Source organism: Heterocephalus glaber, unplaced genomic scaffold (assembly GCF_053883595.1).
Source record: "Heterocephalus glaber isolate CG9 unplaced genomic scaffold, H.glaber_assembly_v1.0 deba00001593, whole genome shotgun sequence".
Lineage (NCBI taxonomy): Eukaryota > Metazoa > Chordata > Mammalia > Rodentia > Bathyergidae > Heterocephalus > Heterocephalus glaber.
In genome coordinates, this window is record NW_028258368.1 from 6,415,055 (window position 1) to 6,435,888 (window position 20,834).

At 36.6% G+C, this 20,834-nt stretch overlaps 1 protein-coding gene and 1 pseudogene across 4 annotated transcripts in view; both read left to right on the forward strand.

Moving 5' to 3' along the window:
* The window catches only part of Ppil4 (peptidylprolyl isomerase like 4), a 47,100-nt gene that overhangs the window by 16,175 nt on the left and 10,091 nt on the right, over positions 1-20,834 (forward strand). For all 3 annotated transcript variants that reach the window (XM_004856900.3, XM_087193578.1, XM_087193579.1), the window contains 2 exons: positions 16,390-16,501; positions 18,377-18,473. In XM_004856900.3, coding sequence (XP_004856957.1) covers positions 16,390-16,501; positions 18,377-18,473 — 209 coding nt within the window. The remainder of the gene's footprint in view (positions 1-16,389; positions 16,502-18,376; positions 18,474-20,834) is intronic.
* On the forward strand, positions 4-16,363 carry LOC147823335 (receptor expression-enhancing protein 3 pseudogene; annotated as a pseudogene). Its single transcript, XR_015444080.1, has one exon. The product of XR_015444080.1 is annotated as a receptor expression-enhancing protein 3 pseudogene (transcript).

Consider the following 20,834-nt stretch of genomic DNA (forward strand, 5'->3'; position numbering starts at 1 on the left):
TCATAATCTAGATATTTTAGGTTTGGTGTTTTGGGGTTTTTGAATTTATTATTTTGTGTGTGTGTGTGGCCCTGGGGTTTGAACCTAGGGCCTCCTCCTGTTAGGCCCTACCACTGAGCTATATCCCCAGGCCTCTTTTTATTTTTTACTTTGAGTTGCTCTCACTAAGTTGCCCAGGCTGGCCAGCCCTGAACTTGGCTATCCTCTTCCTGCCTCAGCCTTCCAAGTATCTGGGATCACAGGTCTGTGCCACTATGCATTAATTAATTAATTAATTCATTCAGTGCAGATGATTGAACTCAGAGCCTTTACACTGAGCTACATCCCCAGCTCTTTTTAAATTTAGAGATAGGGTTTTACTATTGTTGCTAAGTTATGCCTGTTTTTTGTTTTTTTTTTTTTGAAGAGAGGGTCTTAGTTGCCTGGGTGGGCTATGAACTTGTGATCTTCCTGCCTTAGCATCCTGAGTAGCTAGCATTGTAAGCATGTGCCACTGTGCCTGGCTATTTTGTTATATATGATAAATATAAAAAATTATAGAACTCTTGCTAGTTTTTAGGATTGCATTTTCTTTAGAAAATGGGCTTTCTTTTGTTCACATAGGGAGCAAATTTAGCCTCTATTGCTTTTTTGTTGTTGTTGTTGTTGTTGTTTTTTGAGACAGGGTCTCACTATGTAGTTCAGGCTGGCCTTTGTGCTAGCACACCCAACCTGTTGATTTTAATATATACCTTTACTGTAGGTTCAGATGCCGACTGCCTGGCTCTATCTTTAGAACTTTGCAAGTTTTAGGGAAAGTCCTTCACGATCATCTTTCATTGTTCCTTTTTCTTGAGACAGGGTCTTGCTCTGTAGTCCAAGCTGATCTTGAACTCACTGTGTAGCTCAGGCTAGCCTTGAACTCATGGTAGTCCTCCTTCTTCAGCCTCCTGAGTGCCTTGCATTGTTACTTAGGGGGCGCACTAATTGAGTAATAGAGTAGACAAGTGTCTGTGATGATCTAGGTCAGTGGTTGCAAACCCAAGGCACACATGCTGCAGCGGGAAAGCAGAGCTCTCTCTGTTCACACATGAGCCAAGTGTCTCAGTTGTTTTTTCTAAACTAAAACTTAATTATTCAGGTTTAATTACAGTTTGGCACTTGGTGATAAATAAATGGGTTTGGGGTTGCAGTTTGGGCACTTGGTCTCTAAAAGATTCATCATCACTGATCTAGGTATTAATCTACATGTTGGTACCGCCCAGCTATTGTACAGTATTTGACAATTTATTTAACTCTTTTGTTTTTATTGTTGTTTTTGAGACAGGGTCTTGCTTTGTAAACTAGGCTGGCCTTGAACTCACTGAGTTCAGCCTCCCAAGTGCTGGGATTACAGGCATGCAGCACCACACCCACCTTTAGCATTTCAATTTTTGAAATAGACCTTTTCCAGCTTTTTCTTTACTTAAAAATAAGTTTAACTACATTATTTGCCTTCATTTCTGTGGTTGGTAGTTTCTTTGTAAGTGTTCATAACTGAGTCTGTATTTTTTGTATGTTAGGCAATTCTGTATGCTTTGGATAATCTGATCCACATGTTTTTTAAATTGAATTAAATACATATGGAAAATGAACAGCCTGGTGAATTACTACAAAGCTAACATGCTCATGTAAATTATCACTTAAGACATAAAATACTTAGCAAAAAAACCCCCAAATTACCAGCATCCTAGAAGACCTCCTGTATCTCTTTCTAGTAATTTCCTTATTGCTTCTAACATTACATTAATTTCATTTAATTTTTGATATAAATGAGAAATATTTTGTATCTAGCTTCTTTGGGTAGTGTTGCACTTGTAACATAAGTATTACTGCATCTAGCTTTTGTTAACTTGTTAATTTTCATTTACATAGTATTTAATTGTGTGTATATAAAAGTTTATATTTTCATTCTGCTGTTGATAGACACTTGAGTCCTCTTTAATTTTTGGCTATTATGAATGTTGCAACTACAAACTGTTTATCTACTATGTTTTTTGTTATTTTTAATTTTTAAAATAAATGTTCTATAAATATTCTTTTGGTGTATATATGTACTTTTGTGGGGTATATATATCTAGGAGTGAATTGTTGGGTCACAGGGTAGGGCATTAATAGATAACTGGTCAGTTTAATTTTCACTTATCAGATCATGGCCATCTATGTTTTTCCATATCTTGACCAACTCTTGGTTTTAGTCAGGCTGTTTAATTTGATCCATTCTGGTAGAAGTGTTGTAGTATCTTATCATGGTTTATTTAACTTTTCCTTGGTTGCATCCTTTTCCCTATGTTCATTACCATTTGCAAAGCTATTTTTGAGTTTGTTGTTTGTGTTTTGAGACAAGTGTCTTGCTGTGTAGCCTAAGCTGGCCTCAAATTCATGAGGCTCCTGCTTCAGCCTCCTGAGTGCTGGGATTACAGGAATGCACAATACCTGACTGGCTGTCCTATTTTAATGAAGGACCTACTTAAGACTTGCCCATTTTCCAATTTAGTAATCTAATCTGCCTTTTTGTTGATTTGTGAGAATTCTTGTATTTTTGAGGTGTTAGCTTTTTTTGGTTATATGTGATGCAGAATTTTTGTTCTGTGGATTATCTTTTTTCTTTCCTAATACTTTTAATAAACATTAATTTCAAATTTTAATGTAGTTCAGTTTGTCAGTATTTTTCTTCCTTTTTCATGGCCCGTTTAAAAGAATCTTTGCCTACTCTAAAGTTACAAACATATTCTCTATTTTTTGGAAGCTTTCTTAGATTATTTCCAGTTTGAACTGTGATTTGATTTTTGTGTACTATGTGCATTACTTTAAGTTGCATTTTTCTTGTACTGAATAGCCGAGAGACCTGGTATCATTTATTGAAACGGTTGTCCTGTACCCACAGGCTCTATGAGGCCACCTTTGTGTCCATATATGTGTAGAGTCTGTTTCTGGTTCATGTTTGCCATCTCGGGGAGCCAGAAATAGACATATCTTACATATCTTGTAGTGTGAGTCCTTCAACTTTGTTGTTCTTGAAGATTGTCTTGGCTATTTTGGGGTTTTGCATTTCCATATAATTTTTGAGTCAGTTGTCAATTTTGAAGAGATTTTTAAACTATTAAATGTAGATACATTGTTTGCAAATACTATAGTGAAAAAATGATCTGAGAACTTTATCGGGAAATAGCATAGTGATGGAGTTATACTTATCCAGGTGTAATCAGTCAGATTTATAAGCTGTAACATTGATTGCCTACCATATGCCAGATGATGTTCTCAGTGATGTAGATGAATAAAGCCTTGTTTGTTGTCTTCATGGAGTACATAACCCATTTTATTGACCAGTGTGTGTTAATTGTTGACACACATGGGTAAATATGATTGTAACTAGTTCTTTTATCTGCTTCTCTTGGAATTGTCTGTAGTAACTTTTGAGCAGACATAAGAATATCCAGGAATATAAAAGAAATTTGATTAGTGCCATGTTGAAATATGTTACTCTGATCTTCAGATGTCAGAAACAGTCTTAGAATTTGTTTAGTTACTGAAAATGGTTCTTGTGTAGCACAGTCGTAGGTATCACAGGCTCAGAATGCATCATCTAATATTTTGGGGAATTGCTGTGCTTCTGATTTTACAATTTTTCCCAGTTAAGAAAAGTACACCTTGTATGTGAATACACACATACACATTACCTGTGTGGGTTACATAGTAACCCTTTGGGCCAGCGTTCTGTAATGAATCACAGTATTTTAGAGTGAAACAAATGGATATTCATAGCAAATGAATTTTAAAAAGGCCATAGATTCCTATTAGGTCAAATATTACTGCCAAATTTCTGGGATGTTTTGTTCATGTTTTTCTTTGGTGCTAAGATTTCTTCAGAACTTCATGCATGTAAGCCCTTGCTGTACCACTGATCTACAGCTCTAGCCTCTGCCAGATAACTTTTTTTTTCCCTTAAATTCTTTTATTGGTACATTTTAGGGATACAATACATTTACATTTATCATTGGCTTGTACATGTACATGATGTATCTTGGTTCTTATTTTTTCCCCATTCCCTGTCCTCCCTTCACACCCTCCACCCTTCCCTATTTACAATGACTTTGTTTCCATTTTTTCCTTTTCTCATCATTTTTCCTTTCACTTCTTTCCTTTCCCTTTCCCTTCCCACTTCCCCCTACCCCTTTGGACCTTTGCTTCCTATTTCAAATTATCAATTATTCATTTTAATCATTTTAATTCTTATTTACACTTTCAGTTTCTCACACCAGAGAAACTATTCGGTATTTACACGTGTGTCCTATTTATTTCACTTAAGAAGTTGGCCTGAATATGCATCCATTTAGCTATAAATGTCTCTAGTTTCTCTTTCTTAATGACTGAGTAGTACTCCATTTTATAAAACAAAAACATCTTCTTTATCTAGTTTCCAGTTGATGGGTACTTGGGCTGTTTGCGAGCTTTAGCTATTACAAATTGTGCTGCTGTAAACATGGGTGCACATATATTGCTATGGTATGATTCTTTTAATTCTTTTGGGAAGATACCCAGCAGGGGAATAGCTGGGTCAGATGGGACCTCTAGCCCAAGTTCTTTGAGGTATCTGTATACTGATTTCTACAGTGGTTGCACCAGTCTGCACTCCCATCAACAATGGAGAAAGGTTCCTTTCTCTCCACACTCCCGCCAGCTTTTGTTATTGGTTGATTTCTTGATAGCAGCCATTCTTTCTGGGGTGAGGTGGAATATCAGTGTTGTTTTCATCTGCATCTCTCAAATGACCAGTGATGTTGAAAATTTTTTCATGTTTATATGCTGCTTTTACTTCTTTGAGAAATGTCTTCATTTCAGATGCCCATTTTTGAATTGGGTCTTTAAATTTGGGGGGTCTGATTTTTTTCAGTTCTTTTTCTTTGGTGCTCGGGATCAAACTCAGGACTTTGTGCTTGTGAGGCAGGCTGCAGAACCACTGACCTAAATCCCTGGCCCTTCGGTTCTTTATATATTCTAGATAGTAGTCCTTTGTCTGAGGTACAGCTGCTAAAATTTTTTCCCACGTTGTAGGTTGTCTGTTACCTCTGTTGGTGGCTTCTCTTGCTGTGCAGAAGCTTTTTAAGAAGATGAGATCTCAGTTGTTGATTCTTTGTGCTAGTTCTCATGCTACTGAGGTTTTGTTCATAAAGTCTTTTTTTTGCCAATGTCTTCAAGAGTTCTATCTATCTTCCAGCAAGTTTAGTGTTTCTGTTTTAATATTTAGATCTTTAATCCACTTCGATCTTAGTTTAGTGCATGGTGATAGATATGGGTGTAGTTTTACTCTTTGGCAGGTTGAAATCCAGTTTTTCCAACACCATTTATTAAATAGGCTATCTTTCCTCCAGTGAGGGTGGTTGGCTCCTTTGTCAAAGGTGAGGTGGCTGAGTATGTCTGGAGTTGTTTCTGCAACTTCTAATCTATTCCACTGATCCTCGAGTCTATTTCTTTGCCAGTACCATGCTGTTTTTATCACAGTAGCTTTGTAGTATAGTTTCAGTTTGGGGATTGTGATACCCCCTGCTATGTCCCTGTTGCCGAGAATTGCTTTTGCTATTCTAGGTCTCTTCTTGTTCAAATGAATTTTGGGATTGTTTTCTCTAGTTCTATGAAATATATTGTTGAAATTTCAATCGGCATTGTATTAGACCTATATAGCAGTTTTGGAAGTATGGCCATTTTCACTATATTGCTTCTTCCTACCCAGGAACAAGGGATGTCTTTCCATTTTCTTATATCCTCTTCAATCTCTTTTCTCAGAGTGCTGTAGTTTTCAGTGTAGAGGTCTTTTGCTTCCTTTGTTAGATTGATTCCTAGATATTTCATTTTTTTGGATCCTATTGTAAAAGGAATTGTTTCTCTAATTTCTTTCTCAGTAAGTCTGTTATTTATGTACAAGAAGGCTATTTCTTTTTGGGTGTTGACCTTGTATCCACCTACTCTACTGAATCTGTCAGTTAAGTCTAGAAGTCTTTTCGCGGAGTTTTTTCGGACTTGTATATAAAGTATCATATCATCTGCAAATAATGACAGTTTCACTTCTTCCTTTCCTGTTGTTATTCCTTTTATTTCTTTCTGTTTTCTAATTGCTGTGGATAATGTTTCCAAAACTGTATCGAATAGGAGTGGTGATAGTGGGCATCCTTGTCTTCTTCCTGATTTTAGCATGGAGTATTTCAGTTTTTGACCATTTAGTATGATGTTGGCTGTTGGTTTTTCATTGATAGCCTTAATCAAGTTAAGATAAAGACTGCGTATTCCAATTTTCTGTAGGGTTTTTATCATGAATGGGTGCTGGATTTTGTTGAATGCTTTTTCTGCATCTATTGAGATGATCATATAGTTTTTGTCCTTGACTCTGTTAATATATAGTATATTACATTTATTGATTTGCATATGTTGGACCATCCTTGCATCCCTGGGGTAAATCCAACTTGGTCAGGGTGTATGATCTTCTTGATGACTCTCTGTATTCTGTTTGCCAGTATCTTGTTGAGGATTTTTGCATCTATGTTCATTAGGGAGATTGGCCTGCAGTTCTCTTTTTTCATGGGGTCTTTCCCTGGTTTTGCAATCAAAGTAACACTTCTTTCCAGGAATGAATTTGGAAGCCTTGCTTCCCTTTCAGTTTCCTTTCAAAGAGTAATGGCAATAGTTCTTTAAATGTCTTGTAGAATTCCGCAGTGACGCCATCAGGACCTGGGCTTTTCTTTGTTGGTAAATTTTTTATTACATTTTCAATTTCATTCATTGTAATTGGGGTGTTTAGAATTTCCATATCTTAACTTTGGCAGTTTGTATGTATCTAGGAATCTGTCCATTTCTTCTGTGTTTTCCATTTTATTAGAGTACAGATTCTCGAAGTAGGTATTGATGATCCTCTGGATTTCTGCTGGACCTGTTGTGACCTCACTTTTTTCATTCTTAATTACATGGATTTGAGCCTTTTCTTTTTGAATAAGGTTGGCTAAAGGTCTATCGATTTTATTTATTCTTTCGAAGAACCAACTCTTTGATTCATTGATTCTTTTGTATCATTCTCTTAGTCTCCATTGCATTGATTTCTGCTCTGATCTTTATAATTGCCTCTCGTAAGAGCTTTGGGTTTGACATGGTCTTCTTTTTCTAGGAGCTTGAGATTCAGCATTAGGTTGTTTATTTGAGCTCTCTCTGTTTTCCTAATATGGGCATTCACTGCTATTAATTTCCCTTGTAGAACTGCTTTCATTGTGTCACATAGATTCCTGTATGTTATACTGGCTTTATCATTGAATTGTAGAAACTGTCAAATTTCTTCTTTAATTTCCTCTGTGACCCATTGGTTGTTCAGGAGAGTGTTACTCAATTTCCATGTGTTTGTGGGGATTTTGTGGTTTCTTAGGCTATTGATCTCCCATTTTATTGCTCCGTGGTCTGTTAATATACAGGGGATAACTTCAATTCTTTTACATTTACTTAGACATGTCCTATGAGCTAGCATGTGGTGTATTTTGGAGAATGACCCATGTGCAACCAAAAAGAGTGTATATTCTGATTTTGTGGGGCGGAACACTCTGTAGACATCTATTCATTCACTTGTTCAATAGCTTGGTTCAGTTCTAAAATTTCATTGTTGATTTTTTTCTAGATGATCTGTCTATTTGTGATAGTGGGATATTGAGGTCCCCCACTACAATTGTATTAGTGCTTATTTGGTTTTTCATGTCCAGTAATATTTGTTTTGTATAGTTGGGGGCATTCGTGTTTGGTGCATATATATTTAGGATTGTCATCTCTTCCTCTTGGATTGTTCCCTTCACAAGGATATAGTGACCATCTTTTTCTCTCTTAATTAGTTTTTGTTTGAAATCTACTTTGTCTATAAGTAAGATTGCTGACCGACTGCCGCGCAGCTCAGGCCGCGGCACGCAGACACAGGGCCCAGCTCCCGAGGGCTCGGTGCGGCCGTTGGTGGCCTGCTCTGCGCTCTCGGCGTCCATCAGGCCTGCCCTCGGGGCCCCAGCCCGCGGGAAGATGGTGTCTTGGATCATCTCCCCAGCTGTCGTGCTGTTGTTTGGGATGCTTTATCCTGCATATTATTCATACAAAACTGTGAAGACAAAAAAACGTAAAGGAGTATGTTCGCCGGATGATGTACTGGATTGTTTTTGCTCTGTACACTGTGATTGAAACAATAGCAGATCAAACAGTTGCTTGGTTTCCCTTATACCATGAGCTGAAGATTGCTTTTGTCATATGATTGCTGTCTCCTATACCAAAGGAGCAAATTTAATATATAGAAAATGTCTTCATCCACTTCTTTCTTCAAAGGAAAGGGAAATCGATGATTATATTGTACAAGCAAGGAATGAGGCTGTGAGACTATGGTAAACTTTGGGCGACAAGGTTTAAACCTAGCAGCTACTGCTACTGTCACTGCAGCAATAAAGAGCCAAGGAGCAATAACTGAACGTTTAAGAAGCTTTAGTATGCATGACTTAACAGCTATCCAAGGTGATGGGCCTGTGGGGCAAAGACTGTATCAGCCTTTACCAGAAGCAAAAAAGAAGAGCAAGCCAGCCCCCAGTGAATCAGCAGCTTATGGAATTCCACTGAAAGATGGAGATGAGAAAACAGATGAAGAAGTGGATGGGCCATATTCAGATGATGAGATGTTAACACACAAAGGCCTTCACAGATCACAAAGCATGAAGTCTGTGAAAACTGTCAAAGGCTGAAAGGAGGTGCGGTATGGTTCACTAAAATATAAGGTGAAGAAGATACCACAGGTGTATTTTTAGTCATCTAACTTCAAGTATCACAAGACAAATATACTAATAAATCAACTTCATTTTCTAACATGTTACCTTCAGGATTTACACATTACAATAATTCCTTACATTTTGGCAATGATAAGATTTGTTTCGTGAATCTAAATATTTTTTATTTCTTTAACAATTACTTTTAAATATTGACTAATAAAGGTGATCATACAAGGTTTATTAAGTTATGTACCTAAAATTATAGGAAATCATGTTACACAGACCCACAGTATACTTGAAGCATCTCACTGTGGTTCAGGATATGTTAGCCTCTGTGGTGTTACATCGAGTTTACCTCCAGCAGCTGTGTTGTATCTGGTCACATGAGAACAGTAGCTAAATAGGCCTCTGATCAGGCAGTGACATCACAAGGATCTACAGTAAGATAATAAAGTATGTTTTATATGTTCTTTACATTTTTACTTTTATACTTTCTCCCCTTTTTTCACCTTTAACTGAAAGGTTTTGAAACAAATATTTGAAAAGCAGGTATCCATGTAGCACTTTCTTAACTAGTTTTGCACACTTAAAAATTGTTTACTTATTTTACAACTGTACATTTCCTTTAAATTTTATTGACACTCGGTATTGTTGTTTGTCATATTCTGACATGTCAAATTTATGCCTTGAAAAACATCATCTCCTTTCTTGCGGGTTTCATTTGTTAAATGTATTGGATTTCTAATATTAGAACATAGCTATTTGTTCGATTTTTAACTTTTTAAATAATCTTCTTTACAAATGAGAAGTTATTTTAAACATTAACCAGTTTTCCACATGTAACTGTATAGTGTAAACTTAGCATATTTTATCAACACCAATTATAATTGTAAAAATGGTAGTAGCTTTTGTGAAATAGAGTTAAGAGTCCAGTATAATAGTTATGTCTCTTTTAATTCATAAAATTATCTGATAGTCAATCCATTCACAAGCTTAGCATTCATATGTGCTGCTGGTTTATAAGTCTGGCATTGACTAAAATCATTTGAATCTTTCTGGCTGAGATAATTGCCTGAATATGAGTGCCAATGCAAACTACAGACATCATTAATCCTACATATCAGAAACTATTAGAAAATTTTTTTTTTTTTTTTTGGCGGTACTGGGGATCGAACTCAGGACCTTGCACTTGCCAGGCAGGTGCAGTGCCACTGAGAGAAAAATATCATTTTTAATCCAAAAAAATTGGAGATCTTGACCCATGAGGCTTTTTTTTTGGTTATACCAATAGTTGCGCCTTATGAACCCTAAATCAGTATATTTTGGGTGATGATTCTTGTGATCAGTAATGAAATTTGTACTTAACATGCTTGTTCAGATAATTTACTTTGATCAGTCTACTTGTTTGCCCAAAAGAACACAATGAGAGAGATGTGTGAGATCTTTGACTCTTCTACCTTTTAAGAAAAATAAGCCAACCGGTAATGTTTATTCAAGACCGCCTCAGAGTATTGGTTGAGAACAGAATGTTTACTCAGAAGCACATTAGTATAATTCATATATTGCCTCTTGATATTAGTCTTAATATTTTTTAGACATCTTACATTCTTTTGTTTTGTTTTGTTTTGTTTTTTGAGACAGAGTCTTGCTACACAGTTCAGGCTGGCCTCAAACTCACAGTGAGCCTGCCTAAGCCTCCTGAGTGTTGGGATTACAGGCGTGCGCCACCATGCCCGGCTCACATTCTTGATACATAATCCCAAGTAAAAGTTCATTCCATTTTTTTTCTCCCAGAGTTTAAATCTGTGAATATCTCCATCTACTTTAACTTAACTAATTTTTAGCCTCTTCATTTCTAGAAGGACTCTCTAGTTTTGTTCTAAATTCCTATGAATTTGAAATGTTTGGAAGCAAATTGTATTTATATTGCATGGTGCTAGACTTGGATATAAATGCTACATCATGCTTCTTTTTCCTACAGACATGCAGAGGCAGTGTTATCTCAGATTGCCTGATCAGGTCATATAAGTCATAAAATGTTGTCTGTTGGCACCATTTTACCTTTTTCAGTTCTAATTACTCTTAGCATTAAACCTGTCCTTTGGGATAGGAGTGTAACTCAGTGGCAGAGCATGTGCTTAGCATGAGCAAGGCCCTGGGTTCAGTCCCCAAGACATACGTACATACTATCCAAGAACTATTTATCTTCAAGAAACAAAATGCTTCATTACCAACAACGCCACATTCAAAGAAGCAACGCAGATCCTTTAGCATACTCCTTCCTATCCATCCTTCTGATATGTTTTTGCTATTGAAATCCTTATACATGATTGATACCATTGTGTTCTCTCACATTCTATCTCTTGTTTTACATTTCTTAAATTTTGGTATTGTCCCCTAACTGTGTTTTAGCCTGTCCTTCTCTTTGTGTAATAAGCTTATACATTTGTGTTTCTTTCAAGGTGGAATAGTCTTTTTGTTTCTCTGAATTTAAGTCTACTTTTAAAAGATATACATTTACCATAGACCAGAGTGCCTTGCTTGCCCTGCTACCACTTGGGGCCTGGGCCTTGATACACAAGTCCACTTGACTCAGGGCACTATTTTGGTAGCTGTTGGAACTTACCCAGAAATTGTAGCTAGTATTTTTTTTAACTGTACATTCATTCAGCTTGTTCACCAGTACTTAACTATTTCCCAAGAGTTTATTCTTACTCTATTATGCTGTATACCATTTTCTATGGTATAAAAAAAGAGCTAGCTATAGGTCTATTGCTAAGTAATTAATTATGCAAACCCACCTAGGTTCTACATAAGATCCCTTCCACACATTTCATTGTATATATGTGCATTTGGCTAAAAAAATGATACTGCCACCATTACTAATTATAAATACTTGACTGCACTGATTGATGGAACAAAATTATTAAAGTGTTTTCAGGGATCTTTTTCCATGTGTCACCACCAAAGATTTCTGCAATATAAAGTATGTAAATTTCTGTAAAGCGTGGGTTAGATAAATGTGTTTTTGAAATAACACATAGTTTGTACTTTTGGAAAATGCTTGAACTTTTATGTTAGTAAATATATAATACTATCTTACATTAGATATAAGTAATTTTTATGTTTTAATTGGAATGGGCTAAATTCTCATTTAATATCTTTTTTCAGAAAAAAGGAGTTAATATATATTTAAAAGAAATTTCCTGTTTTCTTCTATGTAGGTTGATTTATTTGTGAAACAAGTAAATTTTGAAACCATTTCTATTGTGATATGCCATATGTATTTCTTAGAAAATATCATCTAAGGGCCGGGGAATTAGCTCAGTGGTTCCAGCGCCTGCCTTGCAAGCACAAGGTCCTGAGTTTGATCCCCGGTACCAAAAAAAAAAAAAGAAAAATATCTAAGATTAAAGTTTTCTGAAAGGAAAATAGAATATTTTTTCCCTAAATGTTTTTAATGTTTAGTCTTTTAGTAGTATTTGAAGATTTAATGTGTATTAACCATATTTAAACATTGACCAATGGCTTAACATTTTCTCTTCTAACATCTTTTAAATCTATGTACTGTAATAACTAAGAGAATTTTAGAAATTTTAGAATTTTAGAAAATTTTACTCTTTGTCAATCAGTTTAACAATAACCCACAACCTTTGGACCAACTAAATTTTACTCTTTGTAAAAGCTACCTTTTAGCCCAGAATGTGGGTAATTTTACAAGTGTATTTTTTGAAAACTTAATAAAATAAACTCATTTTATTAGTGGAAAAATAAATAAATAAATAAGATTGCTACCCCTGCTTTTTTCTGGGTTCCTATCACATGGAGAACTGTTTTCCATCCTTTTACTTTCAGTCTATGAATTTCTTTTTGAGTTAGTTGTGTTTCTTATATACAGTATATTGCTAGATTTTGCTTCTGAATCCATTCTGCCAGTCTATTTCTTTTGATTGTTGAATTGAAGCCATTAACGTTGATGGTTATAATTGATAGATATCGACTCATCCTTGTCATGATGTTTTACTGTTGTTGGCTCTTTTATTTTTTATTTTCCCCTCATCCCTTTAGTTTCTTGCTTTGCCTGGTGGCTTTCCTCTGTTGGGCCTCATGGAGTTGTGACCTTCATTGTCTTTTTCTAGGATATTGCTTAGAATTGTTTGGAGTGCTTGTTTGGCATTTATGAAATTTCTCAGGTGTTCTTTGTCATGGAAGTATCTAATTTCCCTATCAATTTTGAAAGATAATTTTGCAGGATACAACAGTCTAGGTTGGAAGCTATTTTCTTTTAGGGCTTGAAATACTTCACTCCAGGCTCTCCTTGACTTGAGGGTTTGTGTTGAAAAGTCTGCTGTGATTCTGATGGGCTTTCCTTTGTAGGTGATTTATTTCTTTTCTCTAACTGCTTGTAGGATTGGATTTCTGGGATCTTGACTATTATATGTCTAGGTGTAGATTTTTTTATCATGGCTAGTTGGAGTTCTGTATACCTCACTTATCTGTATGTCCAGTTCTCTACCTGTGTCTGGGAATTTTTCTACCATTACTTCTGTGAACAGTTTTTTTTTTTATGTCATTGGTACTTTCTCCTGCTTTTCTGTGGACTCCTATTAGTCTTATGTTATTCTTCTTTGCATCATCTAGCAGCTGCTAGATTGATTTCTCATGGTCCCTTAACTATTTTTATGACATCTCTCTTTTCATGGTCACTAACTGCAATCCTGTCTTCTGTATCTGATATTCTGTCTTAATATTCCCTTAATCTGCTGTGAATACTTTCAATGGAGTTTTTAATCTCCTGGATATCTGTTTGAATCTGTTTCATGGATTCCTTTTCTTTTTTATGTTGGGTGGGCATGGTTTACATTTCTTTCTTATGCTGGGCATTCATGGCTTCCAGCATGTTTCTGAGCTCATCTATTTTTTTATCTGTTTCTGTTCTAGAGCCTCTAATCATGTCTTTCACTCTGCTCACCATCTCTGTAGTTATCTGGGAAATCATTTCTGTTTTGAATTTTTCTAGAGCCTCATTCATCTGTTTTGTTTCTTCCTGTGCTATCAGTTCAGGGTGTCCAGGTTGATTATCAGACTTTTCAACCTCATTTCCCCCAGAATTTGCCTTTGGTGGGGTGGAAGTCTGAGTTTGTGCCTTGCTTAAATGTCTTCTTTTTGGTTTTGGTATTTCCTTGGTTTAATTCCTGGGTTGATACTTCCAAATTGCTTACTGTAAATATCTTTGTTGCTTGTATTTACAACCCTTATGGAATAATTGCTTCTCAGAGGTGCCTTCCAGATATAGCTGGTCTCTAGGTTTTGAGTCTGTAATGGCTGAGACTATCTCATTTTCATTATACCAGGATGGATGACTGATCAGATCAATCACAACACCTTAGCCCAAGTGATACAATCAGCAACAGCATAGATCAAGCACAGTTTAGAAAATGACAATTTGTGGTAGTTATTAATCTATCATTAAATCAAAATCAAGGACCAGCCCAACACTTGTTTATAGTGAATAAACTCTTCAATATAGCAACTTTACCCTTCAGGATGGGGAGTTAGAAGGAGTTGGGGAGGGAGTGATAGATAGGTAGAAGGATAGGGAAAGGTTAGTAGTGAGGCCAGAGGACACAGGAAGATTATGCAAACTCTAAGAAACTGTTGAAGACAAGAGGAGAAGACAGATTGAAAGAACAAAGACGAGAATAGAATAACCTAACAGCAATAGCGATGCTAGAAACTATATTTACTTTCCTTTAAAACTAATGACAGTCAAGAGAAGGAAAAAGAGAAGAAAAGAAAAATAAAGACGAAATCCGAATTACAGCCAGAACAGGAACAAAAAGGAAGATGAAGAACAATGTGCAGGGAGAGAACGAGTGAGGGAGAGAGTAAGAAAAGAGAACAGAAAGAAAAACAAGAAGAGAAAAATAAAAATTTGAAAAGAATAGAAAAAAATTAAAAATAAGAGCAAAATATTTTTTTTTGAAAAATCACAAAAAATAAAAATGAAGGGCCTCCTTCAGGGTATGTCTCTGCTGTCACAATAGACAATGTGGGAGCAGTTTGTAGATATAAGTCAATGAGTCTCAGCAGGGCAGTAGCAGACATGTGCAATTCAGGCAGATTTCTGGCTGCAAGTCTCAAGTTGAGCTCCCTGTCCTCCTGCAGGGTTGAACTCTGCAAGTTTCTGTAGGGAACAAGGAAAGGGGACGTTACTAGGACCTCTGCAGTAAGTCCTAGTCTCCTGAGGGCCATGGCAGCACAAGGCAAATTAACTTATACAGGAAAGGTAGAAAAAAATGAGACTTGGAGAAGCTGAGCTTTGGCCCTGATTAGTGCTGCTCTGGGCAGCAAAGACAAAAGCCCAGGAGCTTGGGGCACCTTTTATTCAGTACATAGGGAGAAACAGATGTAACAGATAACTAGGGAGTGGTAGAATCCCTAGATCAATGAGGAACTATACAGATGAAAATTTGGTTCCTCCCAGGATGTCTCCCACAGGCATGGTCTTGCCCTGGAGCATCATAGCATCACAGGGTCATTGAGGTCTCAGTTGTGACTGGAGGCCAAGGTGAAATCATGTCTGGAAATGCCATAGCTGGCCTGTAGGCAGGAGAACTAGACCTAATCAAATGATTTTTCCCTAAAATTATGTAGCATTGCTCTCGACAAGGTTCTATTGCAGATTCCAGCTGCCCTTCCCTTGAAGATAGTCCAGGTTCCAGTGGGAGGTGACGATCCCTCCAACTTACCAAGTACAGTGGTCTGGTGTGCCTTTATTGCAGAGATTCTCTTCACTTTTCCACTGGGCTTCAGTTTTCATCAAAGAGCCTGAAAGAGGCCCTCTCTCTGTTGTTCACTTCTGCTCTATCTTCTGGAGCTCAGGACAATGGCCTTTATGACTTCCTGTGCCTCTGTAGTGTGGAACCAGGTAGCGCCACAGCCAGGAGGTGGGGTGGGGGTATGGGGGTGTGTTGGGGGGTGCGGTGCTGCAGACTCCTGTGTGGCTAAGCTGGTCCACGTGGCCAAGATCCTCACTGTCTGCTGGCTGGTCGCTGGGGGATGGATGCGGGGATCTGCCAGATAACTTTTAATACCAAATTTATGAAAACAGCTTTTACTTTTTAGGATATAGTATTTTTGGGTCACGAGTAAAAAAGATCATAGACTTGTACTGTATAACACAGTTGTTTAAGTGTATGTATTTCCACTGTAGTCAAAGTGCCTCAGTTCAAAATCATAGCTTTATAGCTCAGTGGTTTCACCGCCTGCTGCGCAAGCGCAAGGACCCAAGTTTGATCCCCAGTACCAAAAAAAAAAAAAAAATCATGGCTTTAACCTGTGCTAATTGTGTGATGTATGGCAACTTCTATACCTCAATAAACTTCTGTTTTCTCATTGAGAGAGTGAGGATAATAATAGACTACCTCATTAGATTGTTACTAGAGTTAATTGAGATAACACAAAGCATTTAACTATCCGATGTGTAGTAAGTAGTACTCAATTATCAATTTTAGTAACAACAGACTATATGTTCTGTATTTGTCCTGTCTATAGAAATCTTTTCCATAAATATTTATCTTTAAGTTTTTATCATTATTATCAGGAAGAAGATTGTGAGAAAGCATTCTTCAAAATGGATAATGTACTTATAGATGACAGGAGAATACATGTGGATTTTAGCCAGTCTGTTGCAAAAGTTAAGTGGAAAGGAAAAGGTATGTTGGTTTATCTTCCTTTATTTCTGTTCTGTGCATGTGCTCTACCATGAGGTTACATCTCTGGCCCTTACAAGATAACTTTTTAGTGAATTTGTTCATGTTTTTTTGAAATAAAATATCACCTAGATGAGAGTGATCCTTTGATTTCACGTATGTCATCATAAACTTCATTTATTTTTAATCTTAGTTAATCTGGATATAAAATTATGTCCATTTAATGTATATAATTGTTTCACATTGGAAACAATGGATATACTATGTATCATTCACAGTGCTCAGAACTTTCAGCTCTGTGAAATGTTGGTGCTATTTTCAGTTTATAAAGTGCATGGGTTGCAGAAAAGTGAAGTATCTTACTTAGGAGCCTAAGAAATGGCTACCACATCCAAGGAAAGCAGCAGGCATGCAAATTACCCACTCCCGACCCAGGGAGGTAGTGACGAAAAATAACAATACAGGATTCTTTCGAGGCCCTGTAATTGGAATGAGACCACTTTAAATCCTTTCACGAGGATCCATTGAAGGGCAAGTCTGGTGCCAGCAGCCGCAATAATTCCAGCTCCAATAGCATATATTAAAGTTGCTACAGTTAAAAAGCTCATAGTTGGATCTTGGGAGCGGGCAGGCGGTCTGCTGCTTGCCCATCCCACCCCTTGCCTCTTGGCGCCCCCTCACTTGAGTCAAGATTTGAATTCAGAACCTCTCACTTTAATCCATTACTCTTTTTTTTTTTTGGTACTGGGCATTGAACTCAGGACCTTGTGCTTGCGAGGCAGGCACAGTGCCACTGAGCTAAGTCCCCAGCCCTACCCATTACTCTTTCTTTTATAACACAACTGCTTCATCTGTAGTGAGACTTCTAATGGCAGGCACATGGCAAATCATTTTTCAGTGATAAAATGATGCCTATTTTTTACTGTTGCTAGTTATCTCAACTTTTGCAATAGTCTTTCATATTACGTGAGATATTGTCTGCCATTTTTATTTTCAGAGTCTCTAGAATTGCCAAGTAGGTTCATCTTGTCTTTGATGCTTATCCTCATTTTTTCATTCTTGTTCTCCCCCTTCCTTAAATTCCTGACAATAAAAAAATATAGGATTCATATTCCACGTCTCTTTCCTTGTACCTCCAGTTTGCTTTGCTTATACACAGACTCTTAGACCTTTCCATAGGAACCCTTCTCACAATAAGCACTGGGAAGTGGTAGTTGAGGAGATAGGAAAGGCAGGCCAGGCAGAAAGTACTGAATGTGTGTGAAAACGGACTCCTCCTCTGGTAAGGAGACTGTGCTGAAGAATAGAGAGGCTGCATGAATGCTCATCCTTTATGGCCTTGTTCCATAGCCAGGATGTAACAGTAGTAGCCTTAGCTTCTTGAAGAGATTGTTCCTTTTTGGCACTTGGGAGGAATAAAGGTGGCTATCAGCCAGCATTTTAAAGCAGGGACATTTTTCTTTGGTGTTGTCACTAACCCTCTCCTCTCATTATCTTTAGTGAACTCCATACATTCTGTTGTCTTCTGTCAGCCCAGTCCTCTGTTGAGAAACAGGTCAGGGGTCTTCAAAGCCTCACTTCTTCCAAATTTGGGTCCAAAATTTTCAGTTTTCCACTGGATTTAATTTTCTCATGGACTGGCTGTACTTATACACTGTAGTATTGACATTTAATTTATTTGAAAATTTGATGTTGTAATATTAACATATATCGTTAGGTGGCAGCATGTAACTACCTGTTTATTGTGTTCTTTTGTTCTCTTGCCCTTTTTCTATCTCACACTATGCCATTTTTAAAAACAGATCATATCTTCTATAAAATAGTTATTGTTCCTGATTAGATGATTTTTCTTACTAAACACTTTTTCTTAATGAATAGGTGGGAAATACACCAAGAGTGATTTCAAGGAGTATGAAAAGGAACAAGACAAATCATCTAATTTAGTTCTGAAAGATAAAGTAAAGCCCAAACAGGAGTATCCTTAACAAGAGTTCACTGATGTGTATTGACCATCTGCTGTGATGTGTAGAATACTGTGTGCTGTGTTATAAAAAGTCATGAAGGCTCTTGAAAACAAAGCTCTTGAATGCAGATCATTTGTGTAGAAGTAATTTATTGTTATTGCTTTTCAGTGTTGTACATATTCTTTGCTTTTTCATTATATCCTATATTATGGAGAAAGTTAGGTTTGAAAGAAATCTTTAGCCTAAATCTTTTACCTTCCTACTCTTAGATAAAGTGCCTTCCTAACTACCATATTCCCAGATTTTCAGGTAAGGTTTTTATTTTCTGTGTATATAATTATAATGTTTTAAATTCCTCATTATCAGAAATTTCTTTGTACTAACCATTCTCTTACGTTTAACTCCCTTATCTAGATAACAGACTCCTGAAATTATTTGTTATAAGATTCGGTTGCTTCTTTCTGCATAGTACATTGTCATTTTGGAAGAAATATTTATTTAGCTCCTGGTGAATTGCAAGAGTTGACTTTTAGAGGATTACAAAGAAATTTGTTGACCACGTAATTCAGGTTTTTTCAAATTTTAGGTTGAGACAAGTAAAAAACAATGAAACATACTGTTCATATGATATCATTTTAATTTGTTCACTGATTTTTTTTTTCCCCATTATAAATCTTATCACTCCACACATTGCAAAGGTTATGTCTTTTGTGGTTGTTTCAGGTAAATGATGTCTTTGTTTCCTAGATTCTGTTGATACTTCAGGTTTCTTTTTTCCTCTGCTATGTACACATTTCTTTTCCAAGTACTCATCAAGGAGAGATGAATATCTGGTTGACCTTTATATTTTCATGTTTTAAAATGTGTCCATTATCTGCAATGCATAAAGCATTGTGAGGGATTAGAGCTACATAAAATCTGAAGGATGCTAACAGGATCAGCATTAGAAGAAGCTTTCACAGGCAGATGGATCAACAAGCCACTATTTGGTCTGAAAAAAGCAACACTAAAAGGTTTGAGATTGAAAGCTCAAAATCATAAAAAGTAGGAATATACACTTGAGATTTACAAATCTTTGAAGTTAAATTTAGGTTAACAACTAATAATTGCAGCTGGAAGGAGAGCATGTAGGACAAATAAAAGGAAGTGTAGTTGTAGAGTATTAAGAAGAAGGAGGTGTCTTTTCCCCCATGGAACAGTTCAGCCTGAAATAAAGGAATGCACAGTGTAAAATGTTTTAAATTTGTAGCCTTAAAATGCTTTAAATTCAAGAGGATAGATTGCTAAGATTTAAGAAAGAAAACTAGGCATATTTGTGAACAAATCTCTAGTACTATTGAATAGAACTTTCTTCAATGATGAAAATGTACTATATTTGCATTGTCCAGGATACTAACCACATGTGGCTAGTGAACATGGAAGATCGACTGAGGAATTGAAATTTTTTTTGTTGCTTCTGAGGATCAAAACCAGGTCCTCATACATACTAGGCAAGCTGTGTATCACTGAGCTACATCCCCATACCAGAAACTGACTTTTAAATTTTATTTAATATTAATTCATTCTCTCTCTCTCTCTCTTTCTCTCTTTCTCTCTTTCTCTCTTTCTCTCTTTCTCTCTTTCTCTCGCTCTCCCTCCCTCCCTCCAGTACTGGTGGTTGAATCCAAGGCTTTGAGCATGCTAGATAAGCACTTTACAACTGAGCTATAGCCTCAGCCCTAATTTTGTTAATTTTAGTTTTTTATTTTATTCACAATTTAAATCAACTAATAGATTTTTAAGTTAATTTTTTAAAAGTACATTATAAACAATCTAGTATACTCTGGCAAATCACAAACAGGTTTAGTCTGCAGATTTTTGCTGTTATAAATTGAGATATTTTACCCAATTTTTTTTTATTGTTGTTTGTTTGTTTTGAGACAAGGTCTTGCTATGTAGTTCAGGGTGGCCCTGAACTCACTATATATTCCAGGCTGGCCTTGAACTCATGGTGATCCTCCTGCCTCGGCCTCCTGAGTGCTGGGATTACAGGCATGTGCCACCACGCCCAGCTACCCAATTTTTTACGAAGATGCAATGGGAAATTTCATCAAATTTCACAGGCCTGTCTTGTGTCCAGCTATCGGTGTACTGTTATTACACTTTATGTCTTGTTTCTCATGAGGCAAATCTTTTTCTTTCCCTTTTTTTAATTAGTATATTTTTGTAGTACATACTGATTACATTCATCATAGGGAGTTGGTACATGTATATAACGTATCTTTAATTCTCTAATTCTTTTTCTTCCCCTTCCCTTCCTCTTCCTCCCTCCCTATTAATTTTAAAGACCTATACAGTCCTTCTGTTGAGTGGTATAATTCCTCCTAGCCTTC